The sequence below is a fragment of the Muscardinus avellanarius genome (genome assembly GCF_963383645.1).
Source record: "Muscardinus avellanarius genome assembly, chromosome: 2".
Lineage (NCBI taxonomy): Eukaryota > Metazoa > Chordata > Mammalia > Rodentia > Gliridae > Muscardinus > Muscardinus avellanarius.
The window spans coordinates 144,128,522-144,153,967 of NC_137787.1; the positions used below are offsets into that span (position 1 = coordinate 144,128,522).

The following is a 25,446-nucleotide window of genomic DNA, read 5'->3' on the forward strand; positions in this document are numbered from 1 at the left end:
ATATAAAGATTATACAGTGTCTCTGTAATTTTATTTTTATGATAGGATCATGAATGAGAATAACTGAAGTTAATATATAATTATCAGCAATATTTTGTGGAACAGATTATTTAAAAATGATCTCTTAGCTGGGTTTGGTGATATACAGTTATAATCCCAGTACTTGGGAGGCTGAAAAAGGAGGATCACAGTTCAGCAATAGGGTCAGCTACTTAGTGAGACCTTGTTTCAAAATAAAGAATAAAAATAGGGGTGGGGGTATAGCTCAGAGGTAGAATGCCCCTGGGTTCCATCCCCAGTACCACCAAAAAAAATGCTCTTTTATACAATGAAAACAGACTACCTTGGAACCGATAGTAATTTCTCTATATGTAATAGCAATTCTCAGTCCTATAGAATTAGTAAATTTAAGGTGTCCTAAGGAGCACACATTGGAATTAGTTTGATTCCTCTTCACTTAACAGGTCCTTATGATAAAAAATGGTTCTCCAGTTATTTCCATGTATTATTAAAAGGACCCAGTACCTCAAAAAAAAAAAAAAAGACAATCTATGGCATCTTACATGTAACTTTAAATTGTTTTTATATGATTATATGAATATTAAAAGGGTTTGTTAAGGAAAAAGAAGTGCCATAGTTCAAAATTTTCTAATGACAAGCTGCTCTTTTAGTTCACTAATAACAGGTGTATATTATACTCGCTGGCTTGTTTTAAAAGAAAAAATATTACCCAGGTGTGGTGGCACACACTTGTAATCCCAGTGCTTTGGAGACTGAGACAGGAGTATCACAAGTTCAAGGACAGCTTCAGCAAATAGTGAGACACTGTTTCAAAATTTAAAAAGTAAAGAATAGGACTGGGGGTGTAGCTCAGAAGTAGAATGCTCCTGGGTTAAACCCCCAGTAATGCGCGTGCACACACGAGAAATATTAATTTAAACTTATACATCATTTTCTTTCAAAAATTTTGAGGATGAGTAATTTAATATGGTTTAGCATATAGGATACCTGTTGCACTTCAAGTGTTCAATAATATTATCTGTTAGCTACTATCAAAACCGTTATTGTCATATCATCTTCCTCCTATTTTAAAGTTGACCATGATCAGAAATAGCAATTCCTTGACTTTTTATTTCAGTTATAGGTAGACTATTAATATTTTTTAATCTTTTAAACTAGACAGTAATTGGAGAGCTCTTTAAAAAGAATTTGTAGCCAGGCATGGTGGCGCATGCTTGTAATCCCTGCGCTTGGGAGGCTGAGACAGGAGGATCACACAGGTTCGAAGCCAGCCTCAGCTACTTAGTGAGGCTCTCAGCAACTTAGTGAGACCCTGTTTCCAAATAAAATATAAAAAAGGTCTGGGAGTATAGCCCGGAGGTAGAAAGCCTCTGGGTTCCACCTCCAGTACCACCAAAAAAAAAAAATTTTATATATATATATATATATATATATATATATATATATATGAAAGAATTTGTAGTACACAAGAATAACAAAATCTTATTAATAAATTAGGAGTGGTATACCAAAGTTTTAGTAACCTGTGGGTAACATGTAAATGTGAGGGTGAAAATTTGTTAATATTATCAGAGAAAAATGGCATGTGAAAGTTTGTGAAACAAACTAGATTGAAAACAGTTGTATGTTCAAATCATTGATCTAAAAGACAGTTTGTTTCAAGTTTTTCAGCAACTGTGTGTTTAGAAATTAATGATACCAATCTTCACTAACAGGAGAATGGCATTGAAACAGATCTCCAGCAACAAATGCTTTGGGGGACTGCAGAAAGTATTTGAACATGACAGGTAATAACTATTATGAAACATAATTTTAGCTACCTCTCATTCAGTTTTATTGTTTGTTTTGTTCTAGATTTAAATGAATATATATTACGGGACATTATTTCACTCTAATCTTGTTTTTTTCTGTCTGTCGTTAACTATTTAACAGTTTCACCAGATGTAATTGTTTAGGGCTGTATATGGTAAAGAGGAGCCTGAACAAGTAGATTTTCAAGCCACGATAGCCTTCTAAAATGATGAAAGTGCCCATGTCATCATTAAAAATTCTGAGAACATCTTCCTTGGGGATCTTTTAATGTAAAGAAGATACCTGGACATCTTGATAAAGATGGCAGATTGAGCACATAACATTTACCTCTGCTATCTTCCCAGACATAACATGATATTAAATAAAAGCAATAAACACACACACACACACACACACACACACACACACACACACGCATGTGTGAAGAAGCAGAGGACATGAAATATTTTAGAAGCAAGAACACAGATGAACAGGTACTACCTAACTTAGCAGAGCCTAGAGAGCTAAATTCTAAACATGAGCAATAGAATGCTGAAAAGGGACATCATTTATATGAAGCCCTTAGACTTGAAGGCACCAGGTATACCTGGAACAATAAAAGTGGAGCTCAGAAAAAGGACAGTTAGTTGAAGTTTATTTTAAAAAGCAGATAGAACCAGAAGTGGTAGCCTAATCTTGTAATCCTAGTACTTGGCAGGCTGAGACCTCAGATAGGAGAATGGCAGGTTCAATGCCAGTGAGATCCTCAGTAACTTAGACCCTGTTTCAAATAAATAAATAAATAAATATATATATAAATAAAGTAGGGCTGGTGGTGTGGCTCAGAGATAGAAATCTCCTGGATTCAGTCCCCAGTATCACACACAAAGCAAATAGATCGCAGGTTGTCCCAGCATTCGGTGGAGCCAGGCACTGCTTTGCCTCTACTCTCACCAAAGACTGGAGGTTTATTCTCCATGGGATGTGAGTAGAGTTTGTACTAGAGAATAGCATGTGCAGTTGGTGAGAGGTCTAATCAAGTAAATGAAGCAAAAATTGGTTGGCTGCATTTCTTTAGCTTTTGAAATTTGGGAGTTAGGCTTATACTCTTAAAAGAGTTTTCTTCTTGGAAATCTAATTAGCCCCAAAGAAGAGGTTTCAAGATGGAGATTTGTCAATGAAATGGCCCAGCCAGCCGTCACTGACAATTCTACAAGGCACACTACTTTCAACCAGATTGTTAGTATTTCACTCTTAAATAGTAGTAGATAGCTAAAGATCACTGAATAATTGGGTAAGGCTTCTAATTCAAAAGATAGATATTTAGGGAGGGGGTAAGAAAGAAAAGGCAGTGGAGCAAATAGAATGCAGAAGATAAACTTCCAGAGTACTGCCATTAACACCAAAGGCCACTTGTTTTTTGTGTTTTCATTCTTTGCTTTTTTTAAGCAATTTTTTTGACTTATAGGAAAGGTCAAAGGCACTAGCTATCCTATAAAAAAGACTGCCCTCTCAATTTTGCCAGTTGGTAACAAATATTCTGGGATTGGACATGTATCTTATATAGTATATCATGAAAGAAAATGTCTCAGCTCTCCCTAAAATAGTTGACAACCTAAAAACAGTTTCCAAACGTTCATATCAATAGGATAAAAACTTATCCACTTATCAATAGGAAAAGATGTTTAAAGCCAGTTAGAAAAATACAATCAAACATTTGCAGAGAATGGAAAGGAACAGACAGAAAGTTTCTAATTAGCATTGATGGGGCATTTGTGGGAGTATATATAAGAAAAAGTCAACATAGTCAAGTAACAAAGAGAATTGCTTATTCAATAAAAACAGAATTGAAAGAGGGAAGTAGTCCCTAGTATACTGGGTAGCTCATCTCTGAATAGCATTTACAGTTTTTTAGTATTGATAACCAGAATTATATATTGAGAGGATAGGGGAAGGAGGACTATAGAGAGGTGAGTTAATCACAGTCCTGCCATGATGAGAAGTCAGTAGATAGTAACTAAAATTGAGAAAGTCAAGAAATCTCAGTGAAGGGGTTGTTTAGATACAGAAGTAAATATAAGAAGAATGAGCTTAAAGAGATAAATTGATCATCTCTAGAATGTGGCAAATGAAAAGGTGGGTAGGGGAAAGCTAGTTTCTTAGAGTTTATAGTTCCTATTTTCTTTATAGGTAAGTGTGAAACTAATTAAAAAAAAAACAGCAGTTATTGTGAAGCAGTAACTTTACTTCCATAAAAATGATAGTTTAATCCCATGAGAGGTCAGTAGAGCATAAATTACTCTATATAGGAAAATGCCTATGGTTCTTATCAAAATTGTCCTATCTACTGTTTTTAGTAGTAACTATGAAGAAATATTAGTGTTGAAAAAAACAAATTAAGGATGTAGTACATTTATTTCACTGCCCATGAATAAGCATGTAATTGAAGATCTTTACAATTCATTATTTTATCAACGCTGATTTATTTCATACATCTCTTTAAAAGTAGGAGTAATTTTTCTTTCAATATTAGAAGTGCTTTATTGAGGATAATATTTATTCTGCCCTAAATGACTGTGCGCCCTGCAAAGCATAGGCTCAGTAGGCTAATAGATCACTATATTAATCTGGCTTCATGCATTCCTCAACTGCTGGTGAAATGACTTTCTCTGGACATTAAATTACTTTTTGGATGGACCCATATTATATATTTTACATTTTATATAGTACTTAATTATTTGTTTCTGTTTTGATTAATCAGGGCCATTAATATTTTGTTGTGGTGGTTGTTATTAAAATTATAGTGTTGAGCTGAACTGCAAAATGAAATTTGCCATCTACTTACCACCAAAGGCGGAAAGTGGAAAATGCCCTGCACTATACTGGCTGTCTGGTAAGTTATTTATGCATTGAGTTTTATAAAGGAATTTCTGTCTTTTTACTGGCATATCTCATCCTTTTATTTTGACTTACTGGTATGCTTTCTGAGTCATTTATGAGAGAACATAAAGGCCTGTCAGAGTCCATTTTGTAAATTTATCTTGAGAATAATTTCAGACCTACAGAATTATATTCATTTCATTCTTTTTTAATTAGGCCAAGCTACTTGGCAGAGAATGTAAAATTCTGGACCTGATGATAAGGGTTTGAAAAAGCTATTTTCCTAATTTGTACATGCCCAAGCATTTCTGAGTTTTGTAGAGATTTCCTAGTCGAACAGAACAATATTAGATGAGACCAGGGTACCATGATACACTAATTAGAGATCATAGAAGTAACTTTCTACATTGTTCTTTATAGTGGCTTAATTAGACCCCATAGATCCTCTTTGGCAACAATCTGGAAAGTCACAAAGAACACTAATGCTTCTTAACCACTGGTTAATATTCCTAATTAGACTGTGGAATCGATTGTGAGAGAGTAAGACTTTGACATGCCTAGCTTGGGCTGACGTTTTTTACACAAGACATTGGCGCTTCCTCTTTATTGTGAAACAATACAAGGAGACAGTTGTAGCAGACAAGTTGTGTCAAGGTATGCTATTTGTATCCTTAAAATTGATTCATATAGCCGGTGTGGTGGCGCATGCTTGTAATCCCCGCGCTTGGGAGGCAGAGACAGGAGGATCACGCAGGTTCGAAGCCAGCCGCGCGGGCTGGCTTAGGAGACCCTGTTTCCAAATAAAAATGTAAAAATAGGTCCGGGAGTGTAGCCCGGAGGTAGAAGGGCTTCCAGGAACCCCAGTACCACCAAAAAAAAAAAAAAAAAAAAAAATTGATTCATATAACAGTGATTTAATAAATCCTTCTTTTATGTTTCATCAAGAGTAAACCCCAAAGTAGGCAGAATAAATATTACCCAAATGGCCATACTACTGGAAGCCATAAACAGATTTGGTGCAAACCCTATTAGAATATCAATATTCTCCACAGAGTTAGAAAAACAATCATAAATTTTATGTGGAAAACAAAAGATCTCATATAGCCAAAGAAATTCTCAGCAATAAGAACCATGCAGGAAGCATCACAATATCTGACTTAAAATTATACTTTAGAGCTATAGCAATAAAAACAGCATAGTATTGGCACAAAAAAATAAATACATAGATCAGTGGAACAGGATAGAAGATACAGAATCAAATTCATATATTTATAGTCAATTAACTTTTAACAAAGGTGCCAAAAACTTATGCTGGAGAAAAGACAACCTTTTCAAAAAATGGTGCCAGGAAACTGGTTATTCATTTGTAGAAAAATGGAATTAAGTCAGGCATGGTGGCCCATGTTTGTAATCCCATTACCTGGGAGGCTGAGACAGGAGGAGCGTAGGTTCACAGTCAACCTCAGCTACTCAGGCCCTCTGCAACTTAGTGAGACATGTTTCAAAATAAAAAATAGAGCTAGGGGTGTAGCTTGGAGTTAGAATGCCCATGAGAAAGAAAGAAAGAAAAGAAAAAGAAAAAGAAAAAGAAAAATGAAATTAAACTGCAACCTCTTACCAGCAAGAGAGTCAACTTAAGATGGATCAAAGACCTAGAAATCAGTCAGAGACTTTGCAGCTATTAGTAGAGAACATAGGACCAGTTTTTCAACATATAGACACTGGAAGAGACTTCTTCAAAAGACCCCTAAATGAGTCAGGAAATAAAAATAAGAATAATTGGGGTAGCATTAGCCGGGTGTGGTGGCACGCACTTGTAATCCCAGCATTTGAGAGGCTGAGACAGGAGAATCGCAGTTCGCAGACAGCCTCAGCTATTTAGTGAGGACCTCTGCAACTCAGTGAGACCCTGTTTCAAAATAAAGAATAAAAAATAGGGCTGGGGTTAGGTCCCTGGGTCCCATCTCCAGTACTGAGAAAAAAAAAATTGGGGTAGCATTAAATTAAAAAGCTTCTGTGTAGCTGGGCGTCATGGCACACCCTTGTAATCCCTGTGCTTGAGAGGCAGAGACAGGATCGTGCAGGTTCAAAGCCAGCCTTGCTGGCTTAAGAGACCCTGTTTCCAAAATTTAAAAAATATATAAAAAATAGGTCTGGGAGTGTAGCCCGGAGGTAGAAGGGTTTCTGTGAACCCCAGTACCACCAAAAAAAAAAAAAGAGGAGGAGGAGGAGGAGGAAGAGGAGGAGGAGACGACGACGACGACGAAGAAGAAGAAGAAGAAGAAGAAGAAGAAGAAGAAGAAGAGGAGGAGGAGGAGGAGGAGGAGGAGGAGGAGGAGGAGGAGGAAGAGGAAGAAGAGGAGGAGGAGGAAGAGGAGGAGGAGGAAGAGGAGGAGGAGGAGGAAGAGGAGGAGGAAGAGAGGAGGAGGAGGAGGAGGAGGAGGAGGAGGAGGAGGAGGAGGAGGAAGAAAAGCTTCTGTGCAGCAAAGGAAATAAGAGTCTGATGAGAGAGCCTACAAAATGGAGAATCTTTGCCAACCACTTCTCTGATAGAGGACTGAAATTTAGAATATACAAAGAACTTGAAAAACCTAACACTAAAAATAACCCACAAATAACTGAATAAGTGGGCAGTTGATCTGAATAAATACTTCTCAAAGGAAGAATTACAAATGACCAATAAATATATGAAAAAAATGTTCAACATCGTTAGTAACCAGGGAAATGCAAATCAAAACTATACTGAGATTCCATTTAATCCCAGTTAGGAAGGCAGCCATCAAGAACAAAAACATTAAATAATAAGTTCTTGTGAGAATATGAGGAAATAGGAATCTTTATACATTGTTGGTGGGATTGCAGATAAGTACAGCCACTATGGAGATTGGTTGTGAAATTCCTCAGAATAAAACTATTCCTGTCACCCAGCTGTACTGCTCCTGAGTATCTTTCCAAAGGAAAGTCAGGATATTATAATGATACAGGCATACTCATGCTTATAGCCCCACAATTCACAGTAGCCAAATTATGGAAGCAACGTAGGTGTCCATCAACAGATGAATGGGTTACGAAACTGTGGCATATACACACAATGGGGTTTTACTGAGTCATAAAGAACAAAATTGTGTCATTTGTAGGAAAATGGATGGAACTAGAGAATATTATGCTAAGTGAGATTAGCCAGTCTCAGAAAGTGAAGGGTCATGTGTTTTCTCTCATGTAGAAGCTAGGGAGGACTTCCACATGTGGGAAACAAGAAGGACTTGAGTTAAATGAGGAGAGATTCCAGCAGAATAGCAGAAGGGGTTGGGGGAAGGTAGGTGGGAAGGGAAAGGGAGAGACTTGATAAAGGAAACAGTTCAAATGATCCTACCTACATATGTGAAGTTACCAATACCAGTTTCAACATTATTAATTAGTTAGGGGAAATAGTGAGGTGGGCCCAGAGGCAAACACCAGGCAGTATGCGCATAAATGTTTCTATTACAGTGACCTTAATATGATGTATAATTACACTGTACCAGTAAAAGTATCCCAATCTTTGAAAACTAAGTACATATCTGGTTTTAATTCAACAAAACATTTCTGTGATTAAATGCAGAACACCAATTTTTATAGATTATTAGGTATTGACAAAAAGCAACAACAGCAAAACTATATACTTGTTTTGAAAATAATGTATAGATAAAGATAATCTTAGAAATAATGTAATTCATAGAAACAAAACTGAGACCCAGAGAAGCTAAACGTTGCCCAGGATCACATAACAGTATGAAACTGGATCCGTTTTCTGACTTGCAGTCCAGACCTGTATTTAGTCTTTTTCCCTGTTTTTTTTTTTTTTTTTTTGCATTGTTTCTAGTGAGAACTACTAAAATCATAACTTTTGGTTAAAGTCTTTATTAAACACAAATCAGAAGTACTACAATATTGTTCCATAGGCACTATAGCATTAAGGTCCAAAATCCCTAGTCAAAATTGAAATCTATCAAGATATCATCTGAACTTTACGAATATAAAATATAGAATTTTTGTTTATTTACATCAAATGACAGGACATTCCTTAGTGAGATGCTGAAGGACAGATAAACCTTGAAAATTAAATCTTGATTCTTTAAGAAAAGGTAAGATTGCCTGACCAGTGCATTTGAGAAATGATGACAAAAGAATTTGAGTGTTCACAGCACATTGTTCATAAATAGACAGAAAGTAGAAGCAAACCAGATGTCCAGCGGCTGGCAAAATGATAAATACAATGTGGCATATTTGTATAATATAATATTATTAAGCAGCAGAAAGTAATGAAGTTCTCATACATGCTACAACATGAATAAACTTTTGAAAACATTATGATAGGTGAAAAAAATTCCAACCAAAGATGACATATTATTAAATTATATGCATGCCCAGAATAAACTCAGGAAGCAGAATAGTGGTTGTCTGGGGCCAGGGCAGGGGATTGGGATAAATGGGAAATAGTTGCTAATGGGTCCAGGGGGTTTTGGGGGGATGATGAAAATGTTTGAAAATTAATGGTTACAGGTGCACAACTGTGAATGTTCTAATAATCATCGAATTGTTCATTACTAAAATCATTGTTACTAAAAAAATTTCAACTCTTCATGTAAAATAAAGTAGTTGATCACATAGACTTTAATTAGTAACTTTACTGTTGTGACCATAGTATGAGTCTGACTTTATATATTTATATCTTGAAATAATAACTGGCTTCAGCTAATTTATTAGTTTTAGCAATATAACAGCTCATGTAATACATTGTTTTCCTTCAACTTACTGGGAAGTAAACCCTATTGGGCTTGTTTTAATTTTGTATATATGCTCCTTATTGCATCCTACAGTTTGAAAAATTTTGAATTTCCAAAAGATTTTAGTAATTGAAACTTTAGTAAATGACTTTATTTTATTTTATTTTTTATTTGTGGTCCTGGGACTGGAATCCAGGAGCCTCTACCTATGGGTTACACCCCGGTCTGACCTGTTTTATATTTTATTTTATTATTATTATTTTTTTTGGTGGTACTGGGGTTCCTGGAAGCCCTTCTACCTCTCCGGGATACACTCCCACGGGCTACACTCCCAGACCTATTTTTTAACATTTTTATGTGGAAACAGAGTCTCTTAAGCCAGAGAGGCTGGCTTCGAACCAGCGCGATCCTTCTGTCTCCGCCTCCCAAGCGCGGGGATTACAAGTGTGCGCCACCACGCCCGGCTTATATTTTATTTCAAAATAGGGTCTCACTAAGTTGCTGAGAGCCTCACTAAGTAGCTGAGGCAGGCTTCGAACCTGTGTGATCCTCCTGTCTCAGGCTCCCACGTACTGGATTACAAGCCTGTGCCACCACTCCTGGCTAGTAAATGACTTTAAAAGGATAGTTCGAGATCATTTAATCCAAGATGGTTTTCAGATTAATAGTATTATGAATGTTATAAGAATGGGAACTTTAGTACCTTCTATAGTTATTTCTTAAAAAAAATTATTATAGAAAGGGATCTTCCTTTTCTGTATTGTCAAAATACTAAAGCTTATAAACTACTAACAGTATAGTGTGAGCTAATGATGTTTTTGATCTTCAGGTCTAACTTGCACAGAACAAAATTTTATATCAAAATCTGGTTATCATCAGGCTGCCTCAGAACATGGCCTTGTCGTCATCGCCCCAGATACCAGCCCTCGTAAGTGTCCTCATTTCAGACATTCTCTATAAAAATCTAAATCTTTAAGACTCATTCATTTTCTATTTTTGCTACTATTTCTTAATCTTCCAGGTGACATCACGTCTCAACTACCATGCGATGAGTAATAAGGGGAAATCGGGTGTGGAATGACTCTGGAGCACATGATAAGACTTTTAAAAAGTTCAGGATAGTGACTTACAAGCATAACACAGTGGTAGAGAGGATTAAAAACGTGTTAAGGGGGGGTAGGTAATTAGGGTTTCACTACACAGTCCTGAGAAATAAAGAGAATAGGTAAGACAGTGAAGAATACATGGGTGAAACTTTGTCAAAAAAGAAAGATTATGTGCCTTATTTTGGCAGTCAAGTCTCCAGTTTGGAAAGCCATTTCCTTTTTTACCTCATTGACATAAACTAGTTACTTGGTCTTACTCAAGGACAAACAGGCCCTGGAGCTTAGTCCTACCTTGTGCCCCAAAAGGAAGAGAGCTCACAATGTTTGGTGAACAACTCTTAACACAAATGGATTTGCACACTTACCTAAAAGTTTACTGTTAAGCAAATTACTACAGAGGAGATGTAAGCGCAAGGTTTACCCTTAACAGGTGGCTGCAACATTAAAGGTGAAGATGAGAGCTGGGACTTCGGCACTGGTGCTGGGTTTTATGTGAATGCCACTGAGGAACCTTGGAAAACTAACTACAGAATGTACGCGTATGTAACGGAAGAGGTAATTTAATTTGTATTGTAATATTGATAAATGACTGCCAAGAGTTTGATTTCCAGTCCTAAGAACTAGGCATGGTACTGGTGAATCTGTTTCATACATTTTTATAAATTGTATTAGTAAAAATTTCATAGTTTGCTAGCATACATTGTATTTGCTACAGTTTAAATGGACATTCAGTACAGATTTAAAGATTTTAATAAGTATATTGAGACTTTCCACACTACCCAGGTCATCAAAGAAAATACTATAAGAAAAACCTATTAGCTGGGCATGGTAGTGCACGCTTGTAATCCTAGCACTTGGGAGGCTGAGACAGGAGGATCACACAGGTTCGAAGCCAGCCTCAGCTACTTAGTGAGGCTCTCAACAACTTAGTGAGACCTTGTTTCCAAATAAAATATAAAATAGGTCTGGGAGTGTAGCCTGGGGGTAGAAAGCCCCTGGGTTCCATCCCCAGTACCACACACACACATACACACACACACACACACACACACACACACACACACACAAAATCTTTTATTTCCTGGCAGCTGCTTCATTCAGATATGTTTTATAGTGGTAAACCAAGGCATAGTTCGAATAGATGATAAATTACTACTTCTATTAATAATATTGATGAGCCGGGCGTGGTTGCACATGCTTGTAATCCCTGCGCTTGGGAGGCGGAGACAGGAGGAACACGCAGGTTCGAAGCCAGCCGCTCTGGCTTAAGAGACCCTGTTTCCAAATAAAAAAGTATAAAAAATAGGTCTGGGAGGGTAGCCCGGAGGTAGAAGGGTTTCCAGGAACACCAGTACCACCAAAAAAAAAAAAAAGAAGAAGAAGAAGAAAAAATAATATTGATGTACAGTTTCTATATTTTTCTAAATTTTATATGATTTTATTATGTAGATCATAAAACTTGGAAGCAATAATTAAAATTTTAGCCATCTACAATTCGTATACCCTAATAACAATAATATCTTAGTATATTCCAGACTTTTTTCTATGACTAATTTTTACATAATTATAAACCTTTTTAGTGCTGTTTTTTAAGTTGTAGAAAATAAGTATTTTCCTAATATTTTAATTTAATAATTGCATGAACTCTGACACTTATTTTTCCTAATTAATATGTGTATGTTTTATATGAATTTCTACCATAACAGTATTACTATGTTGGTTATCTTTATGCATAATTTTCCCCTAAGGTCTTTTCCCTTGGAATATATTCTAAAATGTGAAATTACTAGGTCAAAAGTTTAGAGCCTTTTAAAAGTTTTTTCTGCATCATCTTCCTAAAGTTGCTTTTTAAGAAGTCTGTACCCTATGCTATTCTCTAGTGATATATTAGTAAGCATTGTTGATCTGAGTTGCTTTTATATTATTATTGTTGTTTAATCTTTATCAGTTGAAACCTTTGTTAAGATTGTGATTTGGAAGTATTGTGTAATTCTTGCAACTGAAAAAGTCTAAACTTGCTTTCTCTGATATCTTTTGTTTTACTATTAAATTATTTTTAGCTTCCTCAGCTCATAAATGCCAATTTTCCAGTGGACCCCCAAAGAATGTCTATTTTTGGCCACTCCATGGGAGGTCACGGAGCTCTGATTTGTGCTTTGAAAAATCCTGGAAAATACAAAGTAAGATTATTCAAGCCTATAAGAATAAATATTTTTTTATTGTATAATACAAGGAACTTTGAAAAATTGAAATTATAATATTATGACTAAACTCTTCATACTGTTGAGAGAGAATTTGAGAGGCCTAGTGGAGGGTGCTAAATTTGATTAAGTGATACATGCTGCAGAATAAAAAGTATAGAAATTCTATTAAAATGATTTCTTGTTTGCCTACTAGAAGTAATATAAAATGTTGCCTATCTTTTTCATTGCTTTTATTCAGGCTATAGTTTTGAACATCCCTCCAGGATTATTCTTAATTAATGTTATATTGTGGCAGTTTTATTATTTATTTATATTTTTACCAGAAATATATTTGTGAAGTTGCCTTTGATTTTCTGAAGATATTCATGATTTGTAGAAGTTTAAGAATACTGTGTTCTTAATGTCTTTAATGAAAATTGAAATGCAACTTGTTTGAAAAGCATCATGCTTGGCCTTTTCCCTTATTTAGTTTTATAGCTTTACATTTTTGTTTGTTTATTTAAATGAATAAGGTTGAATAACTGCCATATATAGAATGTCATACTATACAGAGCATATCCCAAGAGCTGAAAAAGGAAATGTTGAAGCAATGTTCATCTTAAAATTGCTTCTGTTTTTAAAATCACAGGGCTATGCATTATCTCAAGGTTTGTTTAATACTAAGAGAAAAATTTTCTTCTCTTAGCAAAGACTTTTTTTCTGCTGGGAATCGATTAAACCTAGGGCCTTCTACAAGCTAGGCAAGCATAGTAAAGACTTTTTAATCATTTCAGATGTACTAAGAAATGAAAATATTTCTCATAGAAATTGTTTTTATTTTCCATTTCACTTTATTGTGTCTAAGAAAACTTAATTTTTTGTCTTTTATAAAAGCTAGCGAACATTGTTTAATGTGAGCATTAACTAAGTATTCTAAAGGTGAGATATTTCAGTTTTAGTATTATGTTGACTAAGGCATGAACTGTCTTATATTACTGTGGACTGATTTTCAAGGGAGAAAAGTAGTAGAAACTCTAAACATAAACTTTTAGTTATACCTTAATTAAATTTTATATTATTTTAGCACCTATGTTTATTAGCTCTCTTAATAGAGTATATAAAAGATGTATTATCAAGAGGACCACAATTGAGGCCTCTAATATATCAAAAGGAAAATTGTTCCCGGGGATTTCCATTGCAAGTTAAAGTTTTAAAATAAGTTGCAAATATCTCTTCATATTTGATTTAACAAAATAAGCTTAATTTTAAATTTCCTTTTTCCTGCAGTCTGTGTCAGCATTTGCTCCAATTTGTAATCCAGTGCTCTGTCCTTGGGGCAAAAAAGCCTTTAGTGGATATTTGGGAACAGATCAAAGTAAATGGAAGGTAGGTGCTAAATCATTGTTAATGCTCATTCTTAATCTTCAAGTTTTTAAAAAAACTGTACAAACATAAGTATATTCTTAGTCACTCAAGGCTCTAGAGCTAAGGATGAACTATCACATAGCATTTACACTGTATTAGATGTTTTAAGTAATCTGGAGATAATTTAAAGAATACAGAAGAAGCTAGGCATGTTGACACACACTTGGGAGGCTAGCACTCGGGAGGCTGAGACAGGAGGATTAATATCACAGGTTTAGAACCATCCTTAGCAATTTAACAAGGTCCTCAGTAACTTAGTGAGACCTTATTTCAAAATTAAAACAAAAAACAAAAATAGGACTGAGGGTGTAGTTCAGTGGTAGAATGCCCTTGAATTCAATCCTCAATCTAAAATATAAAAAATACAAAAGAATATGTAGGTTCTACACAAATACGATATCATTTTATATAAGGTACTTAAATATCCACAGATTAGTATTTTGGGGGGATATTGGAACCAGTCTTCCACAAATCCTGAGGAACATTTGCATATAATAACAACATAACACCCTACTTTCTAATTATGTTGAATAATGGACAATACTCTGAGGCTACATTTTTTTCTCCTAATAGTTGATTTATGTTATTATTTTTGTTACTATTATTTCTAAATAATATAACAAAGATATATCACATATTACTAAATTTAAAATCGCATGTTCAATTTAATCAGCCTCATAGAGTTTAAATGACATTAAATTTTCTTTTTGTCCTGGTACGCTATATTCAGAAGAATATTTTTCTGGGCACTTTTAATTTTAGTTTTCAATGTTTTTTTCTTTTTCAGTCTTATGATGCTACCCATCTTGTGAAGTCCTATCCAGGTTCTCAACTGGACATACTTATCGATCAAGGGAAAGATGACCAATTTCTTTCAGATGGACAATTACTCCCTGACAATTTCATAGCTGCCTGTACAGAAAAGAAAATCCCTGTTGTGTTTAGATTACAAGAGGCAAGTACTGGGAAACCTTAGCTTCATCTGAATAATGTAACTATGAAAAACCAAAGTCCCACAGCACTTTCTTAACTTCATTTTAGAATGTAAAATTATTATTAACTCTAGTAAAGTAATTTTTAACTATCTTTAGACAATTAAGCCTTTCCTTCAAATTTACAATAGATATTAATAAATACAATAGGTAGCTGGGCGTGGTGGCTCACACTTGTAATCCCAGTGCTTAGGGAGCTGAGACAGGAGGATCACATAGGTTCGAAGCCAGCCTCAGCTACTTAATGAGGCTCTCCCTGTTTCCAAGTAGGTCTGGGAGTATAGCCGGGAGGTAGAAAAGCCCCTGGGCTCCATTCCCAATACCACACACAAAAAAAGGTAAAACCAAATTTGATAGAAATGGGAAATCTTTCAGTAGTAAATATTTAATTTTCTCCCCACTGTCAAGCCAGGAAAACACATAAAGTTTAATACATGAACTCTATTTAATCTCTATTATAGGTGGAAATATCTTTCTTTACATATGCCCATTTTACAGTAGAATAAGGACAAGCTTTTCCATTATTCTTTATTTTATGTACACATTTTAGCCTCAAGATGAATATTATTTGCCTCACACAAAATGTACTGTACATTTCTTTACTTTTTTATTCTAATCTAGCTGTTGTGCTACTTGGAATTTCTAGTAGTTTAAAAATAATTACTGAATTTCAATTGGCTTGCCAATTTTCCTTGAACTGAAGTACTTTTGACTATTCACTGAACGATTTATGCAACTGTAGTATTAAGTAAAGAAATTCTGCTTTTTTTTCTAAATATTCATAAACTTCAGAACATACTTATAAATAGAATTTTTATTTCAGGGTAAAAAATGATCTCTGAAAATTATATACAATCATGAATTTTAACAACATTTGTATTCATGTGTCAGGCATGTGGACTTATAATGTAATTATGATGGTAAATATTCAAATATATCTAGGCAATGTATAAAGTAGTCCATTACAGTTTACAAAATGTTTTCAGGACTCTAATTCATTTGTAATCCTTATACCAGCAAGTAAGAGATTATGCACTTCCTGTCCATCTGTTTTTTAGACGAAGAGACAGGCTCAGAGGCATAACCTCCTTATCTAAAGTCACACAGCTAGTATCTAGTGGAACCAGGACTGAAACCAAATTTCTGGTGCAAATTCTAACCTCTTGCCATTTGTTCAGCCATTCCCAGGCAACCTGGTATACAGAGGAGCAAAGAATTGGAGTAAGAGCTAGCAGCAGGAGAAATAGTGCATAGCCTAGCACCTCTCTAACTTACGCAGAAGGTCTTAGTGGCCTTCCCATTTACAATAATAATTTGAACATGTGAGTGAGTGTGTGTGTGCACTTATTTCTGCGTATGCTTTCTTAAGTAAGAGAATATTTTATAGATTTATTTGAACATTTACCATCAGAATTGCCTTGTTAAATCAATAACCAACCTTGAGAAATCCAAATGCCAATTTGATTATAAATGCAGCAGTGCATTAAACTATATTAACTATAGCTATAATTGACATACCAAAGTATGTTTTTTTCCAAATGGGTCATCACCCCCACTGGATATTTTTTTTTCCCCCTGAAGCTATACCAGGAAATTCTGTTGTTTCTACAAAGTTTCTGCCTGCCAACAAAACCTGAAACTCTCTAGTTATTTAAACAGCCAGGCATGATGGTACACACTTATAATCCCAGTATTTGAGAGGCTGAGACAGAAGGGTCATTAGTTGGAAGACAGCTTCGGGAAGTTAGCGAGACTCTTATCGAACAGGCAAGACCCTGTTTCAAAAAAAAAAAAGACTAGGGGTGTGGCTGAGAAGTAGAATGCCCATAGGTTCAATCCCTAGTACCACAAAAATAAAAATAAAAGCAGCCTAGCATTAGAACACAGGTAACATATTTTTGAAGAGAAAATAAATAAACCTATTTCTAAAATGTTTAGGCCCCAAGCAATGAAAAAACTGTGGTTGATATACTTATTAAGAGTCAAGACAGTACATTGAGTTATTTAAAAAGAATAAGATATTAAAATCAGCGGTCATAATCTTGAACTCAGGCATAGTATTTGGTTTACTCTCTGTCCAGCAAGGTCAGGAAGCATGAACTGTACAGTCTCGACCAATCGGATTTAAGTTTGTGGTAATTGGATCAACAACTGAATAGCCATGCCTGAATGAGGGCTCCAGAAAGGCCACTTGCAGACATTCTCAGGTCTGAGAGGTTTATAGTAAATACAGCAAAACTATGTTGCTTTTGAAATAAGGGTTGTGAAAATAAGCTGAAAGTAATCAGGAATTTATATAAATAAATGATCTAAGAAGAGAGAAAGGATATTATAACAATTGTGTATAAGTTACCCAGCTTTATTTCTTTACTGTCTTTTTTTCTTTTGAAATAGGATCTCATTAAGCTGCTGAGATTAATCCAGAACTCTGTCTCAGCTTCCCAAGCACTGGGATTCCAGGCATGTACCGCCATGACTGGCTCCCAAACTTTTTATTGATGCTGAATCCTCTGTTTGTATTCATGCTCCATCAGCTATCCAAAAAATTGAGAGGGAGGAGTTAGTACACAGGGGTATTTATTTAGTTAGTTCATAGAGTTTTTATTTTTTGGCTTCAGGGAATCTAATTAAAAAGTATGGTGAAGTAGCAGAGTTCTGATAGCTAGTATGCAAAGTTGAGATTTTGCCCTGAAAAGGAAGGGGTTGGTATTATCTTTAATCATTGAAGTTATGTCGTGAAGAAAAAAACTCAGTGATCTAATACTGAGGAAACTTCCAGAAATAGTATTCCCTTCTGGAGACTAGGAAGAGAAGTCACCCTGCCTCTTCAATTCTCAACTTTTTGAAGTTTTTTCACAGGCTGTTTTGGCAGAGGTCTCGTAAGATCTTACTTAAGGTTTGATGTTTGTATTCTATCAGAATTCTGCTACCTCATGCTTTTTAAATTTAGATTCCCAGAAGTCAAAATATTAAAAGAAAATGTAATGATAAAAACACATATTCTCGCCGGGCGTGGTGGCACACGCTTGTAATCCCCGCGCTTGGGAGGCAGAGACAGGAGGATCGCGCAGGTTCGAAGCCAGCCACGCGTGCTGGCTTAGGAGACCCTGTTTCCAAATAAAAATGTAAAAATAGGTCTGGGAGTGTAGCCCGGAGGTAGAAGGGCTTCCAGGAACCCCAGTACCACCAAAAAACAAACAAACAAAAAAAAAAACCAAATATTCTCTTGCCTCTCAAACAATGTTTTACACAGTTAACAGAGTATCAATATAAATTGGGAAGTTTTTTTTTTTTTTTTTTTGGTGGTACTGGGGTTCCTGGAAGCCCTTCTACCTCTGGGCTACACTCCCAGACCTATTTTATTTTTGGAAACAGAATCTCTTAAGCCAGTGTGGCTGGCTTCTAACCTGCACGATCCTCCTGTCTCTGCCTCTCAAGCACAGGGATTACAAGCGTGCGCCACTATGCCCGGCTCTAAATTGGGAACATTTAACACCCTGATACAGAGGTCAGAAATGAAGTTGGAGCTGAGTGTGGTGGCGCACGCTTGTAATCCCAGTACTTGGGAGACTGAGACAGGAATATCTTAGTGAAGCCCTCCGCAAATTAGTGAGACCCTGTTTCAAAATAAAGAATAAAAATTAGGGCAGGGGGTATAGCTCAGAGGTCAAATGTCCCTGGGTTCCATCCCCAGACCCACAAAAAAAAAAAAAAGAAGAAGAAAAAGAAAAACACTGCCTCTTGCCTCTTAGGATAAAAGTTCATCATAGAGGCTGGAGCACTGCTTCCTTTTCGAGAGTTAAGTAAACAGTGAAAGAATGTGTGTATTTTTATACTTCAGGAGTTAGGGCTTTGCGACTGAGGGTTTTTCCATTACAAGTGTGAGGTGGAGGAGGAAAGGAAGGCCCTTCAAGTGTCGCTAATTATAGGCAGTTGCACAGCTGCGTAACATAGCAGATCAACTCATTAGTCACAAAAGGTAATGAAAGAAGCCACCCCACTTATGACATTGATAGACAGAACCTGAAGCTAGTCAAGGATGACACGGTTTGCTCTAATTGTATAACTTTTTCAGATTGCCAGTTCAGTTGTATTCTATGTTGACATTTGAAGAAAAAAATCCTTCTTGGTCCCGCATAGTCTGCATTTTCTACTATCTCACAAAAGTGAATCTTTAAATGCCATTATGGAAATTAAGGACATTTGATTTGAATTTGAGATAAAATGCCGTTATCTTGGAGTACATTCCTGAGGGCTCAAAATTCACTCTTTGATTGCCCTGTAATTTCTCAAAGACTAAAAATAACAAGAACACCAGTCCATTGAATGTTGGGAGATGAACAGGACACTTAACATACATGGCACAAAGGATAAAAAAGGCATCTTCACTTTAAGTGTTTCTTTGCATAAGAAACTGTTCTTCAACTGGAACTGGTGTGATTAAGAGATGTGAAGCCAAGTAGCTCCCAGGCTCGGTCCTGGCCTTGGTGTCCCTCCTGTCAGACAGACGGCTCTTAAGTTACTTCAGTGACTTGACACAAACTTTTTATTAACCTCAGGTCCCATGATATCCATTCTTTGCCTCTCTAGAAGTAAGAGATTGAGAACGTTTACTGACGCACTAAAACCTTGGGGATTTGCTTTATTCCCTGAAACCCTAAGTGTTGCAGACTAATCTCAGTCGGGTCGTTATTGTCCGTTCCCGGTCAAATCCTCAGAAAGATGGGGCAAAAGGCAGGTGGAGTTCTGCAGCCTCTTGTCTGCAGCGATTCTTTCTCCTTTAGGGACTGAATTTTCTTTAGGTCCCTAAATGACGACGCTTTGGAAAGAACCTGAGGTGGACAAAGGCTTTTTGAGCCAATGACACTTTATTACAAAAACCCCAAGAAATTTATACCCTTCCCCAGTAAAGTTAAAAGAAAAAAGGAGGGTGGGTGTCTTTCAGCTGGCTGTTGGCCCTCGAAGAACTAACTCCTGTTTCTTTCCAAGGTCTTGCAGATAAGCAGTTCCAGGTGGCAGCCTCCCAGAATAGTCAAGGCTTGGGAGCTTCTCGGGGAATCTTCTTTAACTTTTCCTGGAACTTTTCCATCTTTTTGGGCTCAGTTCATATAGCAAGTGTGGGGAAATGTGGTGATTCAGGTGGATGTGATGGAGTTTCTTCAGGTGTTGGCATCTTATCTTCTAAATCTGAAAGCTTAAGCATACTCACAACACAGTTTGGCAGACAAAATACCACAAACAACACCACAAGGTTCTTAGTTCTAATTGTCAGATGTATTTCCTTAACTGCTGAGCACTCTTCTTTAGACAACAAGCCTATTAAAAGCCTACTCATCTTTAATAATTTACTTCCCTGTCACAAACTCTCTGCAGCCTGCTTCTAACTTTCTAATTCCTTCCTTTCCCAGTTGGGACTTTCTTATGATAAGCTCTTCTTCATGCAAAAATGCTTTTCTTACTCTTACGGTATTTCCTTTCCTTCATACATATATATTTAGAACGTCTGTCCTTTATTTAGTCATATTCATTTCTAACTATGCGGTCAGTCAACAGTCTTTTTCTTTGGGTCTATTGTATTTGGGCAGCTAAGTTGTTTATCAACTAAATTGCTTTAAGGTCACACATAAGGTTTTTCTCTGTCTCTAGGCAGGATTTCAAGGGTAAACAGTTACTTTGAACTGAGCTACTTTGCCAGAGTTAATGGATAGTGATGAAGGTCGGAGGCCATTTGTGATTGCTGCAGCTGGGGTGCTTATCACAGTACCTGAATTCTGGCCAGTTTCTCATTATTATTGAGCAGAGCCAAGGACGTTTAGACAAATTATTAGAGAATTTATTTCCACAGACTCAATTTCATTCATAGTTCTAATTTCACATCACTGGAGCAATTCGTATAGGGAGTTAAAAGAATACTAGAAGAATAATAGTTATGCAAGAATATCTAGAAGTGGAAAGATGCTTTTGACCAGCAAGCACACCTTCTCTTGGGGCTTATTTCTCACTTTGAGATTTTGCCTATTAACTGCGAAAATGCAGATGCCGAGAGAGCGTGGCTTTTGCTGGTATCTGCACCTAAGGGTATTTTTATTAAATCTATTTTTGTTTCTTACATGCTTAGATAATTCCCTCCTCCAGATGATTTATTGGCTAAGTTAAAAACCTTTAATTCTTTTCTTTCTTGGACTCCTCTCTTTCAGTTTATTCTTATTTCTTAGTTTTACTTGGGATCATTAGCTATCCTCAAAATAAGAAACTTCTTTCAGGCTTGATTTCCTTTAAAGGATACTCCTTTTTTTTTTTTTTTTTTTTTATTCAGAGATGTCAGTCACTGGAGAAGAGATTTCTTCTCCATTAACCTACAACATTGTTTTTTGTTTGTTTTGGTGTGTGTGTGTGTGTGTTACTAGAGATTGAACCCCAGAGGTGCTCTACCTCTAAACTTTATGCCCAGTTTTTGGGGGCATTGCACCTCTGAGCTTGCACCCCACCCTTTATTTATTTATTTTTTTTGAAACAGTGGCTCACTGAATTGCTAAGGCTGGCTTTGAACCTGTGATCCTCCTGTCTCAGCCTCCCAAGTACTGAGATTATAAACATATGCCACCAGAAATAACTACTTCTCTAAGTGAATGTGTATTTGCATCAAACTTGTGATCCTCCTGTCTTCGCCTCCCAAGTACTGGGATTAAAGGCATGAACTGCCACAGTCACAGCACTGGTTTTAATTAAGGGTAGATTGAGCTCTGCTTCATCTACTTACCACATTACACTTTGTTTCACAGTTTTCAAAAGGGTTATTGACTTTTTACCAAATTTGATATATTACTAAGGGATGTCAGAGTGTAATGAATTATTCCTTTCTCCTCAAAGATGGATTTACTTTGTAAAAGGTAGAATTCTCACTGTGGGCTGTGTGTGTGTGTTCCTGGATCTTGAACCCAGGGCATTCTGTCTCCAAGCTATACCTCCAGCCCTATTTTTTATTTTATTTTGAAACAGGGTCTTGCTAAGTTGATGAGAGTTTCACTCGTTGCTGAGGCTGTCCTCAAACATGCAATCCTCCTGCCTAAGCCGCCTCAGTACTGGGAGATGTGCGCCACCATGCCCAGCCTCACTATGATTTCCCATAGCTATGTTTGGCTTTCCAAATGACAGGAGAGCTTTCACGTTTTTTTGTTTGTTTGTTGTTGTTCTTGTTCTGTATTGTTTCTGTGTGTTTATTTTGTATTTTAATGTTGCCGTTAGTGTTTCTTTTCTGAGTTTAAAACACCTTGCCCATAGTTTTTAGCTCTTTAAATTCTGGTTCTTTTAATCCTTGTCAGTTACATGTCTCTCTGTCATTTCACTTAATTAATGTATTATGTTCTCTTTGAATTTTAGTGGCAGCACTTACAAACTAGGCTATGCAGTTTGTTTAATTTTCTTTCATATTTTGACTGCTCTTAATAAGCAATGAAAATGTTGAAGTATGCCAGCTTTGATTTTGATTAAAACTTGCTCCTAATATTTTGACTATTTATAAGCAAATTAAACAAGAGAGATATACTTACTGTCTCTAGTACTGATATTTCTGAATGGCATATAAATGTGCTGTCATCTCTGTGTTTTGTCTTCTAGGGTTATGATCATAGCTACTACTTCATTGCGACCTTTATTACTGATCACATCAGACATCATGCAAAATACCTGAATGCATAAAAAGCTTCTAGGAAGATCTCTTCAGGATTATAAAAGTTACACAGAATTCCCAAGAAAAATATTTCAAAACATTGGATTTCATAATGTGAAAGAATTTTATTCTACAGTTGAATCATCTTCTGAATAAATACATAAAACTTATTTTGGATTTAAAAAGTTATTTCACCAGTGTTCACATAGGAAATCTTTAATTCACAACAGGTTTTTGTTTTTTGTTTTTTGTTTTTCCAGTACTGGGGATGGAACCCAGGGGCATTCTTCTTCCAAGCTACACCCCAGCCCTGTTTATTCTTTATTTTGAAACAGGGTCTCACTGAGTTGCAGAGGGCCTCACTAAGAAGTTGAGGTTGTCCGTGAACCGCGATCCTCCTGTCTCAGCCTCGCAAATTGCTGGGATTACAGGCGTGCGCCACCATGCCCGGCTCACAACAGCTTTTTCATTGTAATTTGGAAATCTTGTTTTAATCTCAGTCACAAAATAGGAATGTGATCCAAATCATATAATGCTAACCCTGAAGCAGTATTTGGAAGTCATTTAGCCCAAGCTCCTCATCTTTCCAGATTAAAGCCTCTGAAGGAACGGAGTGTCTTTGTCTCACTCATTATCTCTGCGTCAGCAGTACTTGATTCCTAGCAGATTTTTAGTAGGCTTTTAAACACTATTTTTTCTTAATTAACCTTGGTTGGGGGGTATAATGAGGCTCTCAAGAATTATAAGATCCAATCTAAAAGTGGCTAGTTCACCAAGAAAAGTAACCAGTCTCTTAGACACTAAATTGTGTTTCTAAGAACTTAATAGACAAACTTTTTGAAGTGTGATAGATTTGCACTGATAGTATAGATTTTTCTGTTAAAAGAGCACAAAGGTTATACATTTTCAACATTTAATAAGAATACATATTAAATGGTAATCAGAAGGCAACATCAAGTTCTTAAAGTTATAAAATTGTTACTGTCTACATAAATACAGTCTACAAGTTAGTGCATCTTAAAGTAGGCAGGACCTAACCCTACAGTGAGCTGTACACAAAAGGTTCTAGTCTCCTGGCCTCTAATAAGGAAGATCACTTAATGCATGATTTATTTTTATTTTTATTTTTTGCAGTACTGGGAATTGAATCCAGGAGCATTTTATCTCTGAGCTACATCCCTAGCCCTATTTTTAAAAATTATTATTATTATTTATTTTGAACAAGGTCTCACTTGGTTGCAGAAAGCCTCACTAAGTAGCTGAGGCTGGCCATGAACCTGCGATCTCTTGGCTCAGCCTCCCAAGTACTAGTACTAGGATTACAAGCATGTGCTACCATGCCTGGCTCATGCATGGATTTTTTTTGCCTGTTAGTACATTTGTGAATAAATCATTAGCTGAAGTTTTAACCAGAAAAGCAGAACTAGTAGGAGATAATACATAAGAGATTTTTTTTTTTTTTGTACAAATATTGGCTTATGAGACTGGAGACTAGCTAAGTCAGCACACTTCATTGGACAGTTGTCAGGAAAGGAAGATCACAGCCGGGGGTAGTCTGCAAGGGTGTAAACGATAGTCTGCAGGTGGGATTTTCTCTCTCCATTATTTATATCTACAAAATTTTTAGCAACACCCAGACTCATGTTAAATTGAGTAACTAGGGACTATAACCTAGCCAAGTTGGCACATTATTATAAGAAAATAGTTGCTTTTGTAAGGGGTAAATGCAAAATGTTTAAATATTCAGTAAATAATTGCTAACATGTCTAACAAAAACATACACTTCATTTACAATATAAATGACCATTGAGGATATATAGGAAGCCAATATATTTGAACTTGTTTTTATGTGCTACAAATACCAGCCTGGGGAGAGAAAACTTTTATCTGTGCCTTAATGTAAAATTAGTTTCCCCACAGAAAATAATTTTTCATCAAAGTCTCTTAACATTATGTGGATCTATCTCAATGATTTTATTGAAAACAACCTAAAATGGTTTCCAGTGCTAGTTTTGGGGGCTTCTAGGAATTATCTCAAAATCAAATTTTTGAAGAAAAAGCAGGCAAAGGGTTTTTTTTTTTTTTTTACATAGATTTCCTAGGTTATGTAAAACCCTTAGGAAACAGTACTGTATAGTAAAGCCACCATTAAGAGCAAAAAGACAAGCTACAAGATGGGTGGAGATCCTTGCAATACACTTATCTAACCGATTGCTTTTATCTAGAATATATACACTACCACAGGTTCATAAAAAGCAAAAACACATAATCCAGCAGAAAAATGGGCCAATTTTTTTTTATTACTTCACAAAACAGGACATTTCTCATCATAAGATGAGAAAAGCAAAACTACTATGAATGCCACTACATATCCACGCAAGTGAATAAAGTTAAAACAACGGAAAAGCCCAAGGGTTGGCAAGACTGGTGACCTGAGCTATCATGCTGCTGGGGAAGGGGCATGTCTGTAAGGCTGAGCATGTGCCTGTCACACTCAATTCCACTCCCAGGCATAACCAACAGAAACACACATATGAAGCCTAATGTTCACTATACCACTATTCCTAACAGCCCAAATTGGAAATAGGATGAATGTCAATCTCCAGAAGAATG

At 36.1% G+C, this 25,446-nt stretch overlaps 1 protein-coding gene across 1 annotated transcript; it reads left to right on the plus strand.

Moving 5' to 3' along the window:
* Positions 1 to 1,713: 1,713 nt before the first annotated feature.
* Positions 1,714 to 22,862, plus strand: ESD (esterase D; the record flags this gene model as incomplete). The annotated part of the gene is made up of 8 exons (XM_080689230.1): positions 1,714 to 1,808; positions 4,617 to 4,705; positions 10,288 to 10,386; positions 10,995 to 11,119; positions 12,625 to 12,744; positions 14,035 to 14,133; positions 14,960 to 15,127; positions 22,782 to 22,862. The coding sequence occupies 8 exons, from the start codon at positions 1,714 to 1,716 to the stop codon at positions 22,860 to 22,862; spliced, it is 876 nt and encodes a 291-aa protein (XP_080545356.1).
* Between the last annotated feature and the right edge of the window lie 2,584 nt (positions 22,863 to 25,446).